This window comes from Anomaloglossus baeobatrachus, chromosome 5, assembly GCF_048569485.1.
Source record: "Anomaloglossus baeobatrachus isolate aAnoBae1 chromosome 5, aAnoBae1.hap1, whole genome shotgun sequence".
NCBI lineage: Eukaryota > Metazoa > Chordata > Amphibia > Anura > Aromobatidae > Anomaloglossus > Anomaloglossus baeobatrachus.
In genome coordinates, this window is record NC_134357.1 from 562,700,288 (window position 1) to 562,725,876 (window position 25,589).

At 45.0% G+C, this 25,589-nt stretch overlaps 1 protein-coding gene across 1 annotated transcript in view; it reads left to right on the forward strand.

Annotated features, from left to right (window-relative positions):
* Positions 1 to 24,949, forward strand: part of LOC142312332 (uncharacterized) — a 64,927-nt gene extending 39,978 nt beyond the window's left edge. The window contains exon 6 of the mRNA XM_075351263.1: positions 23,639 to 24,949. Within this exon, the coding sequence (XP_075207378.1) occupies positions 23,639 to 24,729 (1,091 nt within the window). The 3' untranslated portion in view covers positions 24,730 to 24,949. The remainder of the gene's footprint in view (positions 1 to 23,638) is intronic.
* Positions 24,950 to 25,589: the final 640 nt, after the last annotated feature.

Sequence of the window (25,589 nt, forward strand, 5' to 3'; positions counted from 1 at the left end):
ATACAAAGACAACATTGCTCACAACAGTGACATGGGAGGACAAAATGCTTACAGGGGTCTTCGCCGTGCTGCTCCCATGTCATTTGAGCACTGTTATGCATTTGTGACATTTTTGAGCTTTCTCCAGACCGCCGGGTGGGCTACCGTTAAAATGCTCGGGTTTCCCATAGGCTAACATTGGGCTCGGTGCTCGGGTCGAGCACCCGAACATTTCAAAATGCTCGACCCGAGCATTGAACACCCCAGCATTTTACTGCTTGCTTATCTCTAGTAGTGAGGAAAATATGGATGATAATGGGTCTGTATATGGGATCTATTTCTTCTAGCTCTAAGGAGAGAAGGTTTTTTTTTGAGAGGTGAGTACAATGTTTGAATGACTGATGTTATTGATTAATTTCGATACTTCCGACCAGAGTTCCTTTAGTGCTGGACACCCCCAAAAAGACATGCATTAAGTCACCAATCCCACCACAATTCCTCCAGCAAGCAGGGGTGACATCTTTGTTAATTTGGTGAATTCTTGATGGAGTAAAGTACCACCTCATTAGTATTTTTGTATGTGTCTCTAGAAGAGTGGCACTAGAGCTAGAAGAGTTTGTTGCTTGTAAGCTTTCTTGCTACATTTCTTCTGAGATCTGTTGCTTAAGTTCCTTTTCCCAAGCAAGGATAAAGTTGTTTTTCTCAAATTTTGGTATCTTTTATTATATGATGATATAGCTTCGTACTACTCCAGACTGCACTGTTGGTTGAGTTACAGAATAGGGGATGTATAAGTTCAGGTAAAGGGTTCTTATTTTTAAGTAGATTACGCAGGGTTTCTCTAATAGATAAGAAAATTTTAAAATCAGTATCGGGAATTTTATATTTAATATTTCAGTGGAGAAAGGGGATGAAATCACGACAATCATGGATGTTGCTTATTTTGTTTTGTTTTAAAGTGTGCCATGTGGTCAGGATTTCTAAATTTGAAAGGGTTGCAATGAATTTAATTGAATTTTTTTTAATTTGGGTGTATTTATTAATTTTGGGTGATTAACGTGTTAGGTATTTCCAGGCCTGTTAAAGTTAAAGGAAAGTTAAAGAAGGGTTGAATATATGGGAGATAATAAGATTTTTAACGGGATGAATTATTAAATGAAAGTTCCAGCTCCATCCAGGGAAAAGAATATGTTTCTTTAATCCAATATTGACTTTGTTTACTTAAGTTGGTAATATAATACCCAGAAAGGTCTGGAATTCCTATACCCTCCTACTCTTATCTTTAGTTAATGTATATTTAGAAATTCTTGCTCTTTTTTGTTTTTCCATATGAAATAGTTTAGAATTTTTTGTAGTGAGTTAATAGTTTGGGGTGACATAGGTAGTGGGATGGATCTGAATAAGTAATGGATTTTAGGTAGGGTTATAGTTTAAATGTGATTAGTCTCCCCAGCCAAGATAGATCATAATGTTTGAGCATGCTTGAGGTCGTTTTTAAATTTTTCCAATAATTTCTTTATGTTGGTGCTAACCATAGTTTGTGGGTTTTTAGTTATTTTATATTCCTAAATAATCTATGGATGAGTCTTCCCAAGTAAAGGAGCAGTGGGATCTGATAGAATTTGTAGTTGACCGATCAAGATGGAGTGATAGTAATTTTAGATTTCTTTGGGTTTAATTTAGAATATATTCGTGAATATGTATCTAGGGTCTTTATTATTTCTAGTATTGATGGGAGTGGATCAGGGAGGGAAAGGATTATATCATCCGTGAATAGGCCTATTTTATGATTTTTTTTTTTTTTTGTTCCCACAGTGTTCCCCAAACTCCAGTCCTCAGGGCCCCCAACAGAACACGTTTTCAGGATTTCCTTAGCATTGAACAAGTGATGGAAACTTTATCAAGACATCAGAAATGGCCACATTTTCTCTCACATGTGCAATACTAAGGAAATCCTGAAAACATGACATATTGGGGCCGAGAGGACTGGAGTTTGGGAATCACTGCTCTAGGAGATGGTTTAGAGTATAGTGCCATAACTCTTTGTATAAAACTGTCATCTAGGCCGAATTTTGACAGTCGCCCTCAGATACTGCCAGTTTATGCGGTCAAATTCTTTTTTTGCAACTATGTATCTAGCGCCAGCAGTATGGATGGTATTTTATTTGTTTTCCATCTGATGTACGAGGTTGATTGTCCTCCTCGTACCATCAGTGGTTTGCCGTCCTTCCACAAAACCAAGCTGATCTTTACTTATCACACCTGGGGGGAACTTTTTGAGCCTGTCTGCAATCATTTTTGAATAGATTTTAATGTCAGTATTTATTAAAGAGAGAGGCCTATAGTTGCCGACAGATTCACTGCTGTCTCCAGTTTTTGGTATTAGTGTGATAGTTGCTCCCAACATCTCGGGTGGAAATGCACCCGACAGGGAAGCTTTATTGAGAAGATTAGTTAGGTGGAGGGCTAGAAGGGAGGAAAAAGCTTTATAATAATAATTTGTGAATCTGTCAGGTCCTGGGGCCTTTCTTGATTTTATGGATGAAATTTTGGTAAGGATTTCTGGTTCACTAAAGGGGACATTGAGAGATACCCTGTTTCCCCGAAAATATGCCACTGTCTTATAACTATATATATTTTTTTTTTGCCCCGAAAAAAGCACTAGGTCTTATTTTCAGGGGGTGTCTTATTCTCGAGGAGACATGGTTTGGGGTAAGTTTACCCTTACAAAAAGCAGACATTCCCCCCCCCCCTTCCCAGGTTCATCATATTTACCAGCCCCGGGTGTCTGTGTGGCTCCCAGATCTCCCAGCACGTCGTCCTCCCCTGCATCTGGCCGACACACATATATCAGAGCACACACTCACACATCAGAGCGCACACACACACACACACACACACACACACACACACACACCTTTCACATCATTCCTCCCTGTGACCTCCGGCAGGCGCTCCAGGCAACTGTGCTGCACGCCATCCTCTCCTGTGTCCGGCCGACATTTTACACATCAGATTGCATACACTCACACATCTGATCGCATACACTCACACACACTCACGATATCTCACATACCTGTACAAACGCACGCACACACTCACAACAACAGGAGATATCACGTGCTTCTGGCCATGTGATCCTTTCGCAGGTCCTGGAAGCTCACTGTACAGCGTTGCAAGTGCAGAGAAGCAAGCGATAATCGCTGGATGTGGTGAGTGTGTGGATGCGATCTGTAGTGTGTGTGTGTGTGTGTGTGTGTGTGTGTGTGTGTGTGTGTGTGTTCCGCCGCAGGACCTTGATGCGCTCACCTGCTCCGGCGTCTGGTAAGTATGATCGGGGATCTTCTATCTTCTTTCTTTAGGGGATTTCCGCTGTCTATAATGAAGTGTCCTGCAATATCTTTAAATTTTTTACCGCTGCAAGCACTTCATTATTGACCGTGGCTAGGTCTTATTTTCAGGGGATGTCTTATATTTAAGCATCCCTGAAAACTCCTGGGAGGTCTTATTTTCGAGGGAGGTCTTATTTTCGGGGAAACACGGTAGGAATTGTTCAGGTTCTATTTATGGGAGGTTGATCTGAGCTAGAAATTCATTAATTTGTTCAGGGGTTGGCTGGGGAGTAGAGGAATAATTTTTTAAGTTATACAGGCTGGCGTAGTACTCCGGGAATGCATCTGCCCTTTCCTTCAGCTGATGTACCAGCACTCCGTTTGGGTTTTTAATGGCTACTATGCTCTTTTTTACCCTTTCTGCTTTGACTTTTCTTGCCATTACTCTGGTTGCCTTATTAATATTGGAATCATTTATCATCTTTGAATAATGTAAATCACTTTCATATTCATCAAATAGTTGGTCTTTTAATTTAATTCTTAGATCTAATAATTTTCTGTAAGTTTGATGGTGGAGTGAGACTTTCTTGTTGAATTTTTTCTTTGCAAATCTTCAATTTTCCTTTTTTCTTTTTTATGGAATGATGAAATTTTTATTAGTTCCCCTCTGAGTACTGCCTTGTGTGCTGACCAGACCATTATAGAACATATATCTTCATTTGTTATTCTCTTTAAAATATAATTTGATATTTTCTATCTGAGGCTTATATAAGGGGTTCTTAATTATTGCTGGACTACATTTCCAGAGCATACTTTTCTGGGCATTGTAATTTAGTTGTATTTCTCTTAATATGGGTGAGTGGTCTGAAAATGATTTATTCAATATTGTTATTTTTTTAAATTTAGAAATTGATTGGGATGTAGTAAAGATGTGGTCAATGTGGGAATAAGTTTTATAAATTTCTGAGTAGTATGAGAACTCACGGAATGTGGTGTAAAGACAATGTAATGTATCTAGTTCATTTCTTAGGCTGCTTTCACACTTGCGTTGTTTTCCATCAGTTGCAAAACACCGCCTTGAGGAATTACGGTAACCGGCAAAATATTTTGCAGGAATCCATTTATTCCTCATAGACTTCTATTAATGGCAGATTGCAACTGAAGGTATCGCGTTGCATCTGTCCCGCGGCGCATCAGTCATTTTGTGACTGACCATTGGGCGGGAGGAACGCAGAATGTAACGTTTTTTTGCAGCTGTGAAAAAAGGCACTTTGCAGGATTTTGTTCAAATCCGTCGATTCATAATGAATGAATGTGGTGCCGGATTCCCTCATGGGAAATACAAAAAAAAAATCACAAACACAAAACGTTTCTTCACAGTAATCCGTTGCCTTTATTGTCACACTATTTACAACGCATCAGTCACATCCGTCACACAACGCATTGTGACTTGATGCTAAACAACGCAAGTGTGAAACCAGCCTCAACAGACAATTATGAAGGTTTTGTTTTTTTGTATAGTGCGAGTGTGCAGTCAAATCTAGATCCCAATTTGGTACCATATTGTAATCTCCCATCATTAGTAGGTTGCCAATTTTTATTTTACCTACTTTTTTCAGCAATTTTTCTAAGAAATGTAATTTTTTCCAGTATTAGGGGCGTAAATATTAACAATAGTGCATGAGCAGTTATTGATTTTACAGGCAAGAATATGAAGCCGTCCCATATCATCTTTTTTATTTTCTCTATCGTTTCATTGGGGGACACAGGACCATGGGTTATGCTGCTGTCACTAGGAGGCTGACACTAAGTAAACAGAAAAAGTTAGCTCCTCCCCAGCAGTATAACCCCTGAGCCGGAGGCGGGCTCAATCAGTTTTTTGCTTAGTGTCGTAGGAGGCTGATGTGGGCCGACTGGGCCCCCTTCAGCCACTTGATTTTTTGCGTATTTTTTTCATTTTTTCTCGGCGACGCTCGTCGCTCTCATCTGTGGTACTTTTCTGTTTCTGCAGGTATCGTACTTCTCTTCCTCAGCTCTCGCAGCCCGGTGGGTACCACTCCCTAGGGTCGCAGAGGTTTGAGTTTTCGGGCCCTCGCCCCCGTCCATTCCCGCGGTACCAATCCCTGGTGTGTTCGTGCGGGGCAGAATCTTCCTGGGCACCCCTATCCGCTCTGCGGTATCACCCCAAAGGGCGCAAGGGGCTCGGCAAATAGGGACTGGACCACAGCGCTTCTCGATCTGGATGGGGCCCGCAGCGCTGTTACGTTTTTAGGGGCTTCTACCCCCCACCAGCGTCCACCTCCCTGCCTTCTTCAGCCGGCCCTGGTGCCCGCAGCCATCCCTTCTGCGAGCGGAGCACACAGGAGCATGTGCAGAGTCTCAGCCTGCACTCTGGACCGCGCCGAGGATCAGGTAGGACACCCTCTCCTACCTTCTCCCCCTCGGGCGGCTGCAAAAATTTAGGCCCCGGTCTGGGCCTAGTCGCCGGGCACCCCCGCTACATCCGCGGAGCTCCCTGAAGACTCCTAGGCCGGGCAGATTCGGATCGCGGCTGCGCCGCCGCCGCCTTGCGGCCGGGTCCGCCGCCGCTGCCTCTGCCCGCGCGGCAGCCTCAAATTTAGCCCCCGGCTTCGGCCGGGTCCTTGGCGTCCCAGGCCGCGCCGCCGCCTCGCGGCCGGGTCCGCCGGCGCTGCCTCTGCCGCGAGGCAGCGTAAAAATTTAGCCCCCGGCTTCGGCCTGGTACTCGGCGTCCCAGGCTGCGACGCTGCCGGCGCTGCCTCTGCCCGCGCGGCAGCGTCATAATTTAGCCCCCGGCCTCGGCCGGGTCCTCGGCGTCCCAGGCCGCGACGCTGCCGCCTCGCGGCCGGGTCCGCCGGCGCTGCCTCGGCTGCGAGGCAGCGTCAAAATTTAGCCCGGCTTCGGCCTGGTCCTCGGCGTCCCAGGCTGCGACGCCGCCGCCTTGCTGCCGGATCCACCGCCGCTGCCTCTGCCCGCGCGGCAGCGTCATATTTTAGCCCCCGGCTTCGGCCGGGTCCTCGGCGTCCCAGGCCGCGACGCCCCCGCCTCGCGGCCGGGTCCGCCGGCGCTGCCTCTGCCGCGAGGCAGCGTCAAAATTTAGCTCCCGGCTTCGGCCTGGTCCTCGGCGTCCCAGGCCCGCCTCCTGCGCAGCGCTATTGGCCGCCGGCCTCTCCTTCTCCGCCCTCCGCTCCGCCCCAGGCATCATCAGGGGGGTGGGGGATATTTTTTCCCGCTCCCTCAGTGTTCATTTTATTTAAAAAAAAAACAAAAAACAAAGATTATGGCAGACTCCCGGTCTGCGGATTGCTAAGGCTGCAGCAACTTTTTTCGGGGAAAAACAGAACACACTCTTTTTGTAGTGTATATATTTTTTATATTGGGTCGATTTTTTATTATAGATACGTGCATGATCTTTCATACATTGACTCCTACATTGCTTATGCGGGCACTTGTTTTCTATCACGTTTTTAGTACATAGCGTTTCCAGCTCGACTTTTTAGTGATTTTGGGCCGGTAAGCCCAAAACTCGGTCCCCTCTTTTGTGAGTTATTTTCAGGAAGATGTCAGATTGCTGTTGATCCCTGCCGGCTTCTAACGCCCTGTCTCAGGCCACAACTCCCCTCGCTACGTCCCTCGGGTTCGTGCGCATGCGCCGCGTCTCCGGCCGATGCTCGGTCATACCATCCATAGGACTGGCGCAATTCCCTCGGGGAGGGGAGTCCCGTACCAGGGACTTTTTCTTCTATGCTGTAAGCGGACCCGCCAGGTCTCGTCCTTGTGGCTCCCCAGTTTCCACTTATCCCCCAGGTCCAGACTGTCCTTCCTCCGGCAGTCTTCCGACCTCTCGGGTGATGGCCCAGGCTTCCACCTCTGCTGGATTCCGAGCAGGACCTAGATGTCTTGGCGCATGACGAATAGCCTGCTACAAATGGTGAGTCAAGCCGTAAGGCTACGGACAGCCCTCTTCTCTCCGTGCACGCAGGTCTCCCTTAAGACATTTGAAGCAGACCCTTATGTGCTCAGAGGACATCCAGAGCTCGCAGAGTTACCGCGGGCTCACAGACAACTACCAGACACGGAGTTGACCAGCAGTAAGTCTTGTCATTGTCTTTTTTCCCTTCTCCAAGGCGATTTCGGAGAGAAGGGGCACACTATACTGGAGTCGCTGATGATCACAGACGGCAACCAGACACGGCGTTTACCAGCGGTAAGTCGTGTTATTGTCATTTCATCCCCCCAAAGGGCTCTGGAAAGAGGGGGCATGCCTCTTTGCAGGGAACAAGGTGGGGGCCACTGCGGTTTTTTCAGTGGACAGCCAGTTCGCACGGTGACTTCGTGATCATGGATGATCCCCGGACGTGATTTTTCCCAGTGGTAAGTCCGTTTATTTGCTTGCCCCTTCTCGAAGGGGGCTCCGAAAGGAAGCGGCACGCTACCCTTTATGCGACCCGCCTGGGTTCCTCCGGGCTTCTCGTCACTATCGTGCCGCTCCGCAGGGACTTCCCGGACACCATACGCAGCGGTCCACGTCCCACCTATGCCGACCGAGGGCTGGGTATCCTCTTGAGTGAGTACCCTCTTTTCACAAACCTGATGTCTGCCCGCTACTCGGCCTGAACCTCTAGCATCAGTGTGCCCACCATCGAGACCTCTGACTCGGGATCAGGAATGCAGATTCGACATCTAGGAAGTCGCTGACTTTTTTTCCGACTTTCGGGAACGCCCTTTCGGAGATAGGTCGAGTCTAGTTTATCCCTAGGCTACATCAGGGTAGACTACTCTCCCCCCTAGGCTACGTAAGAGAAGGGTATATCCCTTTCCCGGCATCGGCCCTGATGCACCAGGACCGTTCCCTCACGCAAACCCATCTGGAAGCCTTTATCCCTACAACAGCCATCTCCGCCTTGCATGGCTGCGGTCCTTTCCAGCCTTCTAAAAACGCTTACAGGGATCACTGTCCCTACGCATCCTACTATGCAGAGCTGCTAGGCTTTCTCCGCCCAGAAACGACCGGGAGGCCCAGAGTCTCCCTTCAAGAACCATCGCCTTGAGGTTTAGACCATCATCACCCTCTAGGAAGCTTCCCCTTCCTGGCTACTAGGGTAGCTGAGCTACCGGAAGGAGTCCTCCCAGACCCGGCCCGGTCCGGTCCATCATCCCTCAGGCACAGTATTCGAGCCTTTCAAGGGTGGCTACTCCTCACGCAGGAGTAGTTTTTTCCATCTTGACACAGAGCCCCGCGTGCTTTTTGCCTCCCGCGCCCGTTTCTTCCCTTCGGTTTTTTTGGCTCCTTCACAGCCTGTGGCGGTGATAGCGACGGTGCACATACCAGAGTTCATCCCGGACTCTCCAACGGAGCACACTGAGGAACGGAGACAGGAAGGTTCCGTCTTCGCGGGTGACCCGCCAATCCCCCTCCTAGCGGACCAGTCTTCGCAACCATCCCTGGGAAGCTTCCCTTTCCTCCTCTGGAGCTTATTATCAACCGTCACCAGCCTCCCGTGCTAGGGTATGCTATCCCACCATTCCTCGGCATGGTCCCGAGGGACACTCCTAGAGCGTCGTCCCTCCTTCAACATTCCGGGCTTCAGAGCCAGCTGGTTAGCCCTAGGTCACGGGGACCCAGCCAGGTTCCAGTCGGACCATGCCACAGCGGTGATATGCATCATCCACCAGGAAGACGCAGAGAGTGTCATGGCAAGGGAAGAGGCCAAGAAGATCTTGCTCTGGGACGGGTCCCTTCACTCGCTAATCTCGGCAGCACATCCCTAGCGTGGACGTTTGGACGGCCGATTTCCGCGGTAGGATGGACCTCGCGTAGGCAAAGGGCTCCAACGCGGAAATCACCAGCCAGATCTCTGGCGAAGGAAGACCTCCGGTCGTGGACCATTTTTTGGCCTTCCGATCCAAATCTCAGTCAAGGGTGCTTAGAGTATGCACCTGCTCTGGACTAGATGTCGACGCCCTAGACCGGTCGTGTACCCTGTTCAGGCTCTCGTGCATCTTCCCGCGGCTTCCTATGATCTCGAGGGTTCTCAAGATGGACCAAGGCAAGCGATAGCTCGGGAGTGGCCCAGGCGAGCATAGTTTCACATAATTTACTCATCTCCTCGCAAATGCCCCGTGGCTCCTTCCAGACCACAAAATTCTTCCGTGTGGGGGCCCCTCTATTCTACCAGGGCTCAGAAGTCCCAAGTTACATGGCCTCACCAGTGGATCCCGGATGCTGGCTCGTCAGGTCTGTGGGCAAGATGATGGCAGACATTGAAGAGGGCCGGAAATCAAGTTTCCTCGAAGATTTATTTCATCGTTCACTAGAAATGTGGGACCTGAATCCAGTGATGGGTTCGCTCAGGCTACCCCTTTTTTTTCTGCTCACACCTGTTTTGATAGGTGGGCTCCTCATGGCCATCTGGTTGTTACAGACGGCATCAGGGCGGACAGCCCTCTTGTCGTTTTTTCCCCCCTTTTCCGGCTCCGCCAGCAGGACAAGGGGGGGCTCCAGCCAGAACCTTTAGTTTCTGTCCAAGTCACCTCGCTGTTCCTTCCAGCAGAGGACTTTAGGTTTCGGTTTTTCGGTCCTAGGCTCCTCTCTCAGCCTAAAAGGGGCATAGTTCATTCAAGGGCTGGTACGAGCCCTCAGTCTTTCGTGTCTGCAGGACACCATTTTTCGGTTACACCGACCGTCAGTCCATCCTTCCACCCTTGCCCAAGAAGCATATGCCGGCGACAAGGGCCAGATTTTCACATGCATCCTTCCTCCATCTGTGAAGACTATCGCATGAAGGACGGACTTCCGCCGCGGTCTATCGAGCAAGGGGCATCCTTGAACGATTGGACTCCAGTCGTTGATCGACCAGGTCCCCTGATCCGCCACCCGCTCTAGTCGGCATACCTTGACTATTTTCTACCAGGTCACACCCAAGCTTCGGCAGAGGCCAGTCTTGGCGTAAGGTTTGCGGGTGGCATTGGCACACCTGTAACAACGTAGGCACTTGTAGGTCTGGGTCAAGCCCAGCAAGGGGGAAGTGGCTTCCTTCCTCTCCGGTGATGGTTTTTCTTCCCACCCAGGGACTGCTTTTGGACGTCCCATGGTCCTGTGTCCCCCAATGAAACGATAGAAGGATTTTTGTGTACTCACCGTAAAATCTCTTTCTCTGAGTCTTCATTGGGGGACACAGCACCCACCCTGCTTGTGTTTTTTGTTATATAGGACATGCCTGTTGCCCCAGTGCCTGTATTCCCAGGTCACTGGTCACACGAATGATCGTCATAGTTTCTTACCTTGTTTTATTCAGGATTGTTTGGTTCTCCTCCTACTGCTTGTGCACTAAACTGATTGAGCCTGCCTCCGGCTCAGGGGTTATACTGCTGGGGAGGAGCTAACTTTTTCTGTTTACTTAGTGTCAGCCTCCTAGTGACAGCAGCATAACCCATGGTCCTGTGTCCCCCAATGAAGACTCAGAGAAAGAGATTTTACGGTGAGTACACAAAAATCCTTCTTTTTCTTGAATGAGTTGGAATGTGACCGTATTTTTAATAAAAGTCATAACACCTGCTTTTTTCAGCTTAAGAGAGCTAAACTGATTACAAAAGTCTTAGGGGCCCTTTGCACACTACGACATCGCAAGCCGATGCTGCGATGCCGAGCGCGATAGTCCCCGCCCCCATCGCAGCTGCGATATTTTGTGATCGCTGCCGTAGCGAATATTATGCTCTTACCTGCCCTGCGACGCCGCTCTGACCGGCGACCCGCCTCCTTCCTAAGGGGGCGGGTCGTGTGGCGTCACAGCGATGTAACATGGCAGGCGGCCAATAGAAGCAGAGGGGCGGAGATGAGCGGGACGTAAATATCCCGCCCCCCTCTTTCCTTCCGCATTGCAGACAGGACGCAGGTAGGAGATGTTCCTCGCTCCTGCGACTTCATACACAACAATGTGTGCTGCCGCAGGAATAATGAGGAACAACATCGTACCGTCGCAGCAGCCAAAATAATGAAAATGACCGACACTACACCGATCATACGATACCTGCACATTCAGATCGTTGCTCTCTCGCTGTCAAACACAGCGATGTGTGCTTCACAGCGGGAGAGCAACGTCCAGGAAAATGAACCAACACTGTGTGTAACGAGCAGCGATTTTTACAGCAGGGGCCAGATCGCTGCTCAGTGTCACACACCTCAAGATCGCTAATGAGGTCACTGGTGCGTCACAAAAACTGTGACTCAGCAGCGATCTCGCTATGTGAAAAGTACCCCTTAGATATTTTTTCTCCGTAGACGTCTAATCTAGTGTGAATGGCTGCAAGGTCTTCTTTGAGTGTTTTTTGTTTTTCTCCAGAGCAGTATTTGGCTAGGTTCGCACACTGCGTCTTTTTGACGCTGCGTTTTTGTGCGTTTTTGGCCGCTAAAAACGCACAAAAACGCACCTGCGTCGAAAAAACTCATCAATAAACGCATGCGTTTTTGCCGCGATTTGGTGCGTTTTTGGCTGCGTTTTGCTGCGTTTTTGATCTCTGCGTTTTGCTGCGTTTTTCCAATGCATTGCATGGGGGGAAAACGCAGAAAAACGCAGGAAAGAACTGACATGTCCATTTTTTTTTTTAACTCAAAAACGCAGGTAAAAAAAACAGATGTGTGTGGACAGCAAAAATGTAAACTCATAGACTTTGCTGGGGAAGCAAAGTCCTGCAGTTTTGAGGCCAAAAACGCACACGAAAAACGCGCAAAAACGCCGCGAAAAACGCACTGTGTGCACATAGCCTTTATGTTTACGCTGAGAGTGGAGATAAGCGAAACCGAATGTGATTCCAAGTCCATTGTATTTGAAGTATTTGTTGAGTCTATGTTTAGCAGCTCTCTAGAACCAGTCTGAAGGTGATCAGGGACTAGATTATCGAGTCTGGGTCTTTGTTTGTCTGGTGAGAAAGAAGCCGAATCATTGCTTGACTCAAGTTGTGAGCTATGATACGAATCTCCATATGCTTCATAATTGTGACCTGTGCCCTTTCTTTTGTTTGTTCCCATCTTTGTAATATCCATTTCTTCCGGTTCCAGTATGTTGTCTCTGTCTTCAGGATAGTGTTTAAACTTTGGTGGTTTGATGTAGGTAGTTTGATATTGTTCTGTATGCTGGTTTTGTTTGTTGTCTTGGTCATCTGAAAGATTCTCTTTTTTTTTTTTCTTATACAGTATACATTCCTTATGGTAGTATTTTGGAGGGGAGTTAATCCCTTTATGAAGAGTTTGTTTATTTTCATCTTTCTTAGTTGTTCTTGTACTGTGGTTTGACATTAGATTATGCAATTCTGGAATGTTTTTTTCTTTTGTTTGTTTTTGCGCTGTGTTCGAGGTGGATCTTCCCATGTTAAGCTTTGGTCCCATCCGAGTAGATTTATCTGTAGTTATTGTTACTCCATTTTTTGGTTCTGCTCCTTTTATTCATCTTAATATTTATTGGACTGACTTAAATTTTTTGAGTACTATTTCCCTAAAAAAAAAATTCTTTAATTTAAGGCACTGTTACTGAGCTGGGGCATGTGTCTTGTATTCTTTGTGATTGCAGGTGGTGAAGCCTTTTTTTATTCTGCAAAGCGTAGTGAAGTAAACTAAATACTGTAGAGAGCGTATAGCTGATTAGGGACTCCTCTGTTAGTCTGCCAGCGCTTGCATCTATTGTTATATCTGAAGTCTAGACCTCACAAGCAGGCTGAGTATTGCATGCCTTGCTTATTAACAATAACCAAGGGTGGGAAAATTAATTTTCTAGTTTTTCTTTTATATTTGTATTATAGATTTTGTTCAGATAATAGTTTAACAAGGTAGGAAGACAGAATATCAGATTTAGTGTGTAACACAACTTGTTTACTTTCACTTTCTCTTCACACCGGAGGTGTTGCGGAGCAAATGGGGATCGTATATTTCTTTTGCCAAGTTGTTAAGTTAATATTCGATATATTAGACAGTGGTGACAGACCAGAACAAGACCCTGGGATCAGAAGGAGTAATTATATATCTCTCTAATGCCGCTGTTAATATCTATGGAGCCAGCGTTATCGTTGCTGTGGTAGCCAAAATGGCCGTTGTGCAGTCTCTCTCCCGAAGCTGATTTACTGCGTATAGCAGTGATTTTTTTACAGGTTTTTTTTTCCCTTATTCCTTTAAGTTACAGTGTGGAAGGAGCACTATGAAGTAATTGTCTGGACAAGAGCAAGTTGGATCAAGGGTATTGAGTCAATGTAGTTATATATGCGCACTCACATTGCTGGTGCTTGTCACAGATTTCCTTTGATATCTTTCTCGTGCCACCACCAAATTCCTCGCGGAAGGTGTCAAAACCAAAACACTCCTGGTACCATCCCACACTTGTTTTTCTGGATTTTATTCTGGAAATTTTCAGTCAATTTTCATTATTTTGTTGCTTTAGAGCATGTCTGTTGAGATCTCCTTTTATGGTAGTGACGTCATCACCTGCCCTCGAGCCTCATCCCTGGGATCATGTTGCTGGAAACCTATCACATTGGCTCCCTTCCTATTTAAGATAGTGGAATCTGTCCTGTCATCCTGACTATAGTTTATTGCTGTGTTGGTCTGTGTGCTGTTGTGTCCCAGTCCTGCTGGTGGTTGTATTGCTTTGTGCTTGGAATTGTTGTGGAGTTCTCCCTTTGTCTTGTGGTTTTTCTTATTGTCTGATACCGCTGCGTGAGCATAAAATTGTTTCCCCTGCTTGTCTATTACTGTTGGCTTAATCACCCTTGCCCCCAGACCTCCCCCTGGGGTTGGGGAATAAGACCAGGGTTGATTAGGAGGAGGGCCAGGAAGGCAGCTCAGACATCCACCTTCAGAGAGAATTCTGAGATCAGGGATAGCTAGGGTCCCCTAGCCTGAGGGTCAGTCTAGGAGCCCCTGTTCCCTGCTTTCTCTGTAATTGCCGTGACAGGTCACATATAGGAGTGTCCTGCTGTTCTGGCACCTAGGTACTCTGCAAATGTGACATGGCACCCTAAAACCATTCCAGCAAAATCTTTATTCCAATATTTTGCTTTTTCCTTTCTGACCTTTGCACTGTGCCTCAAAAGTAGCTTTTGACCACATATGCGGTATTGGCGAACTCAGCAGAAATTGCATTCCTTTTCTCCTATTATCCCTTTTGTAAATTTAAAAATTTGGGGCCAAAGCGACATTTTATTGGAAAACATGGGAAATTTTCATTTACTCAGCCCAATGTTATACAATTCCGTGAATCGCCTGAGGGTGAAAAATACTCACAACAACCCTACATAAATTCCTAAAGAGGAGTAGCTTCCAAAATGGGGTCACTTGTGGGGGTTTCCGCTTTTTGTTGCACTTTACTGCCTCTTCACACATGACATGGAATCTGCAATCTATTTTTTCTTTACTCCACAATGGTATAAAGTGCTGTAACACATCTGTGATGTCAATATGATCACTGCATCCTGAGAATGATTCATTGAGGTGTGTTTGTGTATTTTTTAAAATGGGTTCACTTGTAGAAGTCTTCTGATGTTCTGGCACCTCAGGGGCTTTGCCAATGTGACATGGCACCCACAAACCATAACAGCAATATCTTCACTATATTATATTGCTCCTTCCCTTCTGAGCTTTGCACTGTACCTTTTTAAACGCAATTTTCGAACACATATGGGGTATTGGTGTTCCCAGGAGAAAATGCATAACAAATTTTACCATTTGTTGTCTTCTTACCCCTTTTGAAAATGAAAACATTTGGGTCAAAGCAAAAATTGGTAACTTTTCATTTACTGAAGCCAGTGTTATACAATTCTCTAAATCACCTGAAGGTTAAAAATGCTTAATACACTCCTAAATAAATTCCTTTAGACATATAGTTTAAAAAATAAGGTGACTTGTGGGGGTTTCTTCTGTTGTGGCATGTCATGGGCTTTTAAAATGTGACATGGAGTCCACAATCTATTCCAGGCAAAATGGAGCTCCAAAATTCAAATAGTGCTCATTCCTTTCTGAACTCTGTCGTGCACACAAAAAGTTGTTTTACACAATATATGTGGTAACTGTGTACACAAGAAAAAAATGCACAACAAATAGTCCTGTTCATTTTGTCCTGTTACTCTCTCGAAAATTTAAACTTTGGGGCAAATGCAACATATCTGTGGGGAAAAATTTTATTTTTTAATTTTCACAGCTTCATGTAAAAAAAAAAAATCTGTAAAGCACATTTGGGTTCAAGATGCTCAGTACTCTTCTAAATACCATATTTTTCGGACTATAAGACGCACTTGACCAAATGTTGGGTGAAAGTGGGGGGGTGCGTCTTATAGTCTGAATGTGGCTGCGGGGAATAAGTCTGCTACGGTGGAGTGGGTCATCGGTGGCATGCGCAGGCTGTACCAGCCTGCCGTGACCACGTGGGCCCACTCATTTCATATGCACACCCATCCTCCTGCCTATCATCTCTCATCACTGAAGCCGGCGCTGACAGGTGGGCGGGATGATGGGCGGCGGGTGCGCGCATAGTAAAGATCCGGCCCGCATGATCATTCCTGGCAACTACAGCCTGGAGCGATCATGTGCGGCTGTATTCACTGCTCCCCGCGCATCATCATCAGCGCGGGGTGCAGTGAATATGTATACTCACCTGTCACCGTTCCCCTGCAGCATCGCGATCTCCTCCTGTCTGCTGAGCAGCTGATCTGTGTAGAGAGCGGTGAGCACAGCGATGACGTCATCGCTGTGCGCACCGCTAGTCTCCACACAGGTCAGCTGACAGGCAGGCAGGAGGACGAGCGATGCTGCAGACAATGGTGACTGCTCCACACTCCAGCAGCGCTGCTGCTGGCACTGACAGGAGGAGGAACGATGCTGCATGGAGCGAGGAAAGGGGAGTATAAACCTTTATTTTTGGTATGACACAGGATACAGGCCATATAGCAAGATGGGGGTATGTAGCAGGATGCAGCCATATACCAGGATGGATGGGGGTATATATCAGGATGGATGGGCATATATAGCGGGATGACTGGGGGTATATAGCAGGATGAATTGGGGTATATAGTAGGATGGATGGGGGTATATAGCATGATGGATGGGGGTATATAACAGGATGGATGGGGGTATATAGCAGGATGGATGGGGGTATAGCAGGATGGGGGTATATAGTAGGTTAAGAGCATATACCAGGATGGCGCCATGTAGCAGGATGGGGGCTATACCATGATGGAGGTATATAGCAGGATGGGAATATATACCAGGATGGGATACATATATACAAGGATGGGGATCATATACAAGGCTGGAGGATCATTACCAGGATGGGGTACCTTAGTAGAGAATTTGGGGTCATTACCCCCATAAGTGTCAGCAGCAGATCCTCAACCCATAAGTGTGTGATGACCACATTTTTTTGCTTAAAATTTAATTTTCCTATTTTCCTCCTCCTAAAACCAGGGTGCGTCTTATGGTCCGTTCCGTCTTATAGTCCGAAAAATACGGTAAATTTCTTCAATGGTCTAGTTACCAAAATTGGGTCATTTGTGTGGAGTTTCTTATATTTAAGCACATCAGAGCTGTCTTTTAACTGATTAAAATACAGGTTATACATAGCCGGTAAGGTGATAGCTGGAAACCTCCTGGACCAATTTTCTTTTTTTATATTTTTATAGGATGTCCAGTTCTAGGTAATATTTCTGTTGTGCCTAATTTGAGCCACTTCTGGATGATGTCTTCATATTGCTCCATGTTTTATCTAATGGTAAACATTTTTTTACTTTTCTCCTGACTGATAACTTTCAAGAATGAGATCCTTTTACTTTTGCTGTAAAGAGCAACTAAGCAAATCTTCCTACAACACCATAACTTTATATGGTGCTAATCAGAATCGCTGGAAATGATGATGGCCGTGTACTGACAGCTTTATGTGTAAATGTGATTGGCTAATTCTGAGTGTACCTACATCCTCAATTATAAGAGGGTGTCTATGTAACGTGGCGTGGGGTGGTAGTCATGGGCGAGCAAATTGTCTGCCGCATCCCGGCACACTACATGAAAATGGGAGTCCTGGCTGGGTGTGTGGTACACTACAGTAGCGATACACCTTTGCAGGCCGCATGTTGCCGATGGCTTTGGCCAGCTAGGACCAGATGGTACACCGTTCCAGAGAGGAAACCACAACTTATTTATAAACACAAAGTAGTGTACAGATGGCTGATAACACTATACACACTAAAGCGGTCACATTGCTTCTCGGACGTTTCATATGCATTAAAGAGTAACTCCAGACATATTCCTGCAGCGTGTTCATTCTCTCATAGCCTTACACTTCTACATAAGCCTGAGCAATTCACCACCACCCAGCTTCACCTGACATCACAGTCCTCTAGAGTCGCTCCGTCCTCTCTGCGGCTTCACATCATAATCCTCTGCAGTAGAGATTGTCCCAGTATGGCTGGACCAGGCTAATCGCCTCCTGACGCTTCTGGATCTGCCACCCAGGACTATCTACCCGACTCGAGCACTGTTTCTTCTAGGTCTATCCCTTCTTGAGCTATAAGCCATTAAGGGCCGTACTGCTGAGCGTCTCTTTTAGGAACAGTCTCTCAATCACTCACTTAAGGGTACTTTACACGCTGCAATCTCACAGGCAAATCGCTGCCCGTGGCGCACAACATCACTTACACCCATCACACGTACTTACCTGCCTAGCGACGTCGCTATGATTGGCGAACCGCCTTCTTTCTAAGGGGACAGTTTGTTCGGCGTCATAGCGACGTCACTAAGTTGCCGCCCAATAGCAGAGGAGGGGCTTAGATTAGCGAGCCGAACATCCCGCCCACCGCCTTTCTTCCTCATTGCCGGCAGGACGCTGGTACGGTGAGTTTCCTCATTCCTGCGGTGTCGCACATAGCGATGTGTGCTGTTGCAGGAACGACAAACAACCTCGCTACTCACCTGTCAACGTTTTTTGCTGTTGGAGCGACCTCTCCAAAACCAACGATTTTTACCTCTCTTGCGATCGTTTTAGGTCGCTCAGAGGTGTTACATGCTGCGATGTTGCTAACGACGCCGGATGTGCATCACAAACACCGTGACCCTGACGATATATCATTAGCGATGTTGCAGCGTGTAAAGCACCCTTTACTCAGAGCATTCAGACTCGACTCCAGTCACTCTGTATTGTAGATAGCTCTTTTCACTGGTCAGAATCTCGCTTTCATGTTTCTTGGTCTCCTCTCCTGTTACAGTTCACCCATATCATGCGGCTCTGCTGCTCCTCAGACCTGAGGTCTATTTCTGTCACTGGCTGGGCCCTAACTGACGTTTCCACAAAAACCATTTCTCTCCCTCAGCAGTAGCTCTTTCTCTATAGCCTAATCTCAACTGTCTGTTGCTGGGCAGATTTAACCTTCCACCTGCATCCCTGTAACACTTATAATACATTATTAAGCATCCTACATTATATACTAGATAACATTATACCTTATACCATTACACATACATTACATCATCACTGCTACACCTCTACATAGTAACATTCGCAACTCTGCTACGTCTTATACATTACAATACCTAACACTATACATTCCTACATAACATTACTTTATATCTTATCACATATGTATATATTTAAGAACATATTTGGTGTCTTCAGGGGCAGAAACTCAACCGCCATCTTGCGCAACTGTACCACCCCTGAACCCCTCAGGGCACTACTAGGTACTGCATCCTGACCTAGATGCAGGGCCCTACCCCCAGGGACCTGGAAGCCCAGTGCCAGTACCAACAAAACACAGAACATCACCAGTTTCCCACTCCCCATTAGGGATGACTGACTAGTCCGGGATCCAATGGATGGCCGCCCAAAGGGTGGAGCCAGCAGGGCTGTGGAGTCGGAGCTCATTTTGGTGGAGTCTGAGTCAGTGTAAAATGCACCGACTCCGAAAATATATAATAAATTGGGGACAGTAGTGCAATGCAGAATGTGCTGAATATTTTTTCCTAGGAATTTGGGAAAGTTATGAAATGTCCTATATATGGCTGTTCTATTCCTGATCTAAGGCTACATTCACACACAGCGTTTTTGCTGCGTTTTTTGAGGATACGTTTGTCAGCTGCAAAAGCAGATCAGTTTTTTAAAAAAACCGCATCACCTGAAAGGTTTTTGAGCTCCTAAATAATGCTTTCAATAGCAAAAGCACATTAGAAAAAGGCCACACAAACTCACATGTTCATTCTTTGGCACTGCCACTGTACTGTATCTTACTGTACTGGCGTGCGCCGCATCCGCCAAACCAGTGAAAAGCTGGATGTGTGACACTGGGCGGACATGCTGTAAATCTAATTGGAAAAGTGAGGAAGTTGGTTATTGCCGCCAGAACCCCTAAAATTGATTCCACGTTGAAGAGACGTGCTGGGAAAGGGGCAATTGTTGATCAAGCCACTCGGTGAGGCAGCACTTATTTAATGACTGAGCGATTTGCTTGAACTAAAATATTTTCTTATAGATATAGTGAACCCTCAAGTAACATTAAATGAAGGTCAATGGACACAGGTGGTTGAATTGAAGGAATTGCTTAATCACCCATTTACCGTGACTACAAAATTACAAGCTGAGGATTTAACTCCTGGCGTTTTCATAAGGAAGTGGAAGAACTTGCTATTTTGCCTGTCCCAAAGAGGAGGTTTAATCGCAGATGGCATTTCTGATTCAATGAAACGGAGATAGACACAGCTATTGGAAAATAAAATTCTTCTGGCAGCTGTTTATGTGGACCCAAGTCATCATATACTGCTTGATGATCAACAGCTTACTAAAGGAAAAGAAGCTTTGAGTGAGGTGGCAGTTAGGATGAGCGGCTACAGGACTGCCAGGCACAAGAGGACTTAGGGCCTGACAGTGCTACTGCTGCCATATCTTCATCCTCATCAGATGAGGATGAACTTTGACAAGTATTTGGATGACATAGAGCAGGCAAAGCGTTGCCGCAAGGAAAAAGATTTCACTCAGTCTCCTATAGCAAGCAGATTGACCAGATTTCAGTAAAAGTTTTCACTTGCTCTCAAAGAAATAGAAAAATTCAACCGTTCATCAAAACTGACTGTGCATGAGGCAATTCCTTTATACCCGGAAATTGTTAGAGACGTTGCCCATGTGGTTACGGCTTTGCCTCCAACCCAAGTTGCTGTAGAGAGGTTGTTCTCTAGCCTTAAAATTATTAGGTCAGACTTGAGGTCATCTGCGAAGGAGGATCTGATGGAAGCAATTCTATTTCTTACAACAAATTAATAGACTGCACAAATGTTATTTAGTATGTTTTGTTGAAAACTGTTTTTTGCCACTTGCATAGTATATTACATAGTGCATTACATAGTGTTATATATAACACTATGTAAGTGCCAAAAAACAGTTTTCAACAAAAACATATTAAATAACATTTAGTATAATGCTTATATTTAAATGAAAAATGTATTGTAGTACAATGTGAACATCAGACATTTAATCATTTTTATGATACAATAATCAAGATATTTAGAACATAAAATATATTTATTGAAATACAACTTTAGAACACAAAAAACTAAAATTGTAATTATGTAATACAATACGTAATATATATATATATAATATACACAATATATATATATAATCTACTGGATATTACATAGTATATTATATAGTATATTACATATTTACAATTTATTGCAGTTTTGTGTTCTAAAGTTGTATTGCAATAAATATTTTATGTTCTATCCAAATATCTTGATTATTGGATCATAAAAATTATTAAATGTCTGATGTTCACGTACACATGTTCATGTACTACAATAAATTTTTCACTTAACTATAAGCAATATATGTAGGAGTCGTGGAGTCTGAGTCGGTGCAAGGGAAATTGAGGAGTCGGAGTCGAAGGTTTGGCTTACCGACTCCACAGCCCTGGGAGCCAGTCCAGCCCACCCCACTAGAAGGGGACAAACAGACACTCAGACAGGAGAGTCCGGTAGTGACAGTTGAAAAGGACGGACGTGTCTCCAGACTGGGTCGTGTAACTGTGACCCAGGTGGCAAGAAAAGTGGTTGCCAGGGACGGTACAGCCAGGTGCCTCTGTAACCAGAGCACCGACTGGGCACACAGGGCCCTAGGTCAGGTGACCGCTTCAGGCAACCTGACAAATAACTGCACAGTGAGAGGACCTTCACAGACCTCGCAAACCCAAGAATCCGGGGGCACCAGCAGTAAAGATTAAGCCAGGGACCGTAACAGAACACCAACCCTACAGGGTTCTCACTGCCCACCGTACAGACAAGAGACTGCCAACAGACAGTAAGGGACCCACAAACGCTCCAGGCTATGGGGTCCCACCAACAAGTGAGAGGTTCCCGGGGAAAGCGACTACCAGGTCACCACACCGGCAGTGGGACAAAAGGGACCAGGAGTATGAACCAGCCGTCCTCAGGGCCACAGATCAACATCACTGTGAGTACACAGAAGTTGCACTGCAACCCCACCGTGTGGTCTCCCTTCTTTCTGCGACTGACCCCTAGATTCACTCCCTGGGGCCCAGCCCTACTTACGGAGGGCCTACCATCCCGACTGCCACCACCATCAACCCTAGAGGTAACAGACTGTGCAGCGGCGGTTCCATCACTATAACTGCAACCCGCAAGTGACGTCACAATAGAAACTCTTTCACTCCCCTGTTTATATACCCCTTTTAAAAAGCGTTCTCAGGGTCACTGAATCAGCATCGGACATTATACAACCGTTACATAGCATCCACGTACATATACGGCCCTGGACAGAGTACCCCATATCTCTGGGTGATACACAACCATATTATTTTATTCAATGGCAATTGGCCCACTCCCGCTTTATATTCAACAGAATCTGCACCGCATATTAGTTTGTATGTTTTGGGATTCACCTCGTTTTTGCTATATAATAAATTGTTTTTAGGGTGTTTTTTTTTTTTTTTTTATTATATTTTGGGGACGTTCCCATAGAACAGATCTACTGTGGACCTCCAGTAACTGATGTCCTGCATAAAACACATGCGGGGAAGCTGCACACTTCACACTATTTTTTTTTCTTTTGATGACATGATCACCCCTTTATTATCTTATTAGTTTTCTGGTTGATTTCTCCATGGGAAAATAGCCTAAAGATTATTGAAAAGTGACAATTTCCAGATATATTTAGGAAACGCCTAAATAACACAATTGTTCCCACTACATTTTGTTCCTCAGCATTGATCAGGAGGCCGGTATGTCACCTATTATTTTACCTTCTATCAACATTCACTTAGCAGAACTTACTGTACTTATGGATGTATTAGTGGATTTGCTTATGACTTTTTTTTAGAAATGGGCCAGTGGTCTTTTACAGGGGTCCGCAATGCCTCAATATGTATTCAGCTTTAACTTAATGGGCCATTAGAGTAGTTAGACTTTTTATAGAAGTTGGGGGCAGAATTTAAGTTCCCCACCTGCCGAGACTGGGGGAAGTATGTGATTAAGAAAAAAGCTAAATAAGAGAAGCATTACTTGCTAGTCACAGCCCCTGCTGCTTTGGTGCTTATCTCCGGCCTTTCTGTACTTGACTGCAGTGATAATGTGCCATATACAACATGTGAGCGCTGCAGCCCATCACTGTCCTCAGTATACGTGATCCAATGGTCATATGTGATATTGGGTTCATAATCACAACAGCCAAGTACCAAGATTGGAGGGGAGCGCTATAGTGGTACCCCTGAAATGGCAATGGATTCAACAGGCGAGTAATGTTTATTTTAATTTATTATCACATTCTCCGTCAACCCATTTGTTTTTCATAACTCGAGAAAATCACTTTTCAAATTAATTTGCAATTCATGTTTTACACAGTCACAGCTTCTTCATACATAATTGCACTGCTCCTCCGTTCTACAGTAAAATGCACATGGCTGTCAGTGATTGTGCCGGACAGACACCCCCCCCCCCCCCCTCTAATAGTACTGACTTACAGGCTTATTTATGATTTTCCACTGAACGTCCTACTACAAAATAGTGGTGACCGACATTCTGAGACATGAAACTAGGAAAATGCTGAATTCAACACTGAATTGGAAAACTGCTAGAGCCGATCCTGGTGGCCTGATATCATTATCTAGTGGTCCTTACTCTGTGGTCTTCAGTTAAAATGTGATCTGTTTTGTCATCAATATCTAAGTGAATAATCATATTTTGCAGCATGAGTTGAAATTTTAATGGACATTTAATAGTTAAACTTTTTCCAAGTTTTATATTATTAAAGTAATAATAGTGTTATTTTTGGCAGGTGACTGTATTAGGAGCTCAGGGGGACTTCTGACTCCTTCAGACTTTCAATCATATATTCTTGGTGTGCCACAAAACAAATATGGAGAACATTGCGTTATCCCAGCTGTATCCTCGGTACTTCACAGCAAAGATCTATCATCTGATCCTATTAGAACCTGTTTATCTTCTGATTCATCACAGACTATTAAGGAAAATAAAAGTCACAGAAGAAATAGAACTACCAAAGGAAAGAAGACATTTTCATGTTCAGAGTGTGGGAAATATTTTAATGGTCAATCAAGCCTTATTGTACATAAGAGAACTCACACAGGGGAGAAGCCTTATCCATGTCTAGAATGTGGAAAATGTTTTGCAGAAAAATCAGCTCTTGTTAGACATCAGAGAATTCATGCAGGAGTTAAGCTATTTCCATGTTTAGATTGTGGCAATTGTTTTAACCAGAAATCTGCTCTTATTATACATCAGAGAATTCACACAGGGGAGAAGCCATATTCATGTTCAGAATGTGGGAAATGTTTTAGAATGAAATCATCTCTTGTTGTACATCACAGAACTCACACAGGTGAGAAGCCATTTTCATGTTCACAATGTGGGAAATGTTTTGTAGAAAAATCCAAACTTGTTAGACATGAGAGAATTCATGCAGGAGTAAAACCATTTTTATGTTTAGACTGTGGGAAATATTTTAACCAGAAATCTTCTCTTATTACACATCAGAGAACTCACACAGGGGTAAAACCATTTTCATGTTCTGAATGTGGAAAATGTTTTGCAGACAATTCATCTCTTCTTAAACATCAGAGAACTCACACAGGGGTAAAACCATTTTCATGTTCTGAATGTGGGAAATGTTTTGCAGATAATTCATCTCTTCTTAGACATCAAAGAATCCACACAGGTGAGAAGCCATTTTTATGTTCAGAGTGTGGCCAAGATTTTAATCAGATATCAAATCTTGTTAAGCATCAGAGAAGTCACACAGGAGAGAAGCAATTTTCATGTTCAGAGTGTGGGAAAACGTTTGTGTGTAAATCCTATTTTTTAAAACATCAAAAAAGTCACATAGGGAAGAAGCAATATCAATTTTGAAATTGTGGGAAATGCTTTTCTTTCAAAACATCTCCTGTACAACATTAAACAGCTCACATAGGTGAGAAGTCATTTTTATACCAAGAACGTGAGATTTGAGTTTATTTGAAAATTAATTCTGTTTATCAGAAATTAATACTTGTTACTTATAAAGGGGGAAGCCATCTTCATGTTCTGAATTTAAGGAATGTTTTCCTCCATAAAAACAGAGAGTGGTAGAGCAGGGTATTTCCAAGCCGCGCCAATGACTACCAGATCATGAAGATTTGAAGATTAATGTAGCTTTATTTGTGCACTGGTCAACGCATTTCGGGAGACTCTGCTCCCTTCCTCAGGTCAGTCAGGCAAAGAACATTTAAATCTTTGAACATTAAATCATTAAAGAGATTTAATGTTCTTTGCCTGACTGTCCTGAGGAAGGGAGCAGAGTCTCCTGAAACGCGTTGACCAGTGCACAAATAAAGCTACATTAATCTTCAAATCTTCATGATCTGGTAGTCATTGGCGCGGCTTGGAAATACCCTGCTCTACTACTCTCTGTTATCTGCCGATTTGGGGACCGCTGCCGTGACTCGGTGTTACTTACATGCTGTCATAGCAGTTGTGACTTTCTCAACCCCTATAGGTGAGTTTGACCACCCCTCTTCATACCCCCCATTCCTACCGGGGTAAGACCCTATTGCGCTCTTTTTTTCCACAGTTTTTTCTTTTCCTCCATAAAAAGTAAGATCCAAAAAAACTTACAAAATAGCCTTTTTGTTTAACCTGTTTGCCCTGAAGACTATTTTCACTTTCCTGATGAGGCCAAATTTGTCAATTGATTTTGTGGTAATAACTGTGGAACTCTTCAACATATCCCA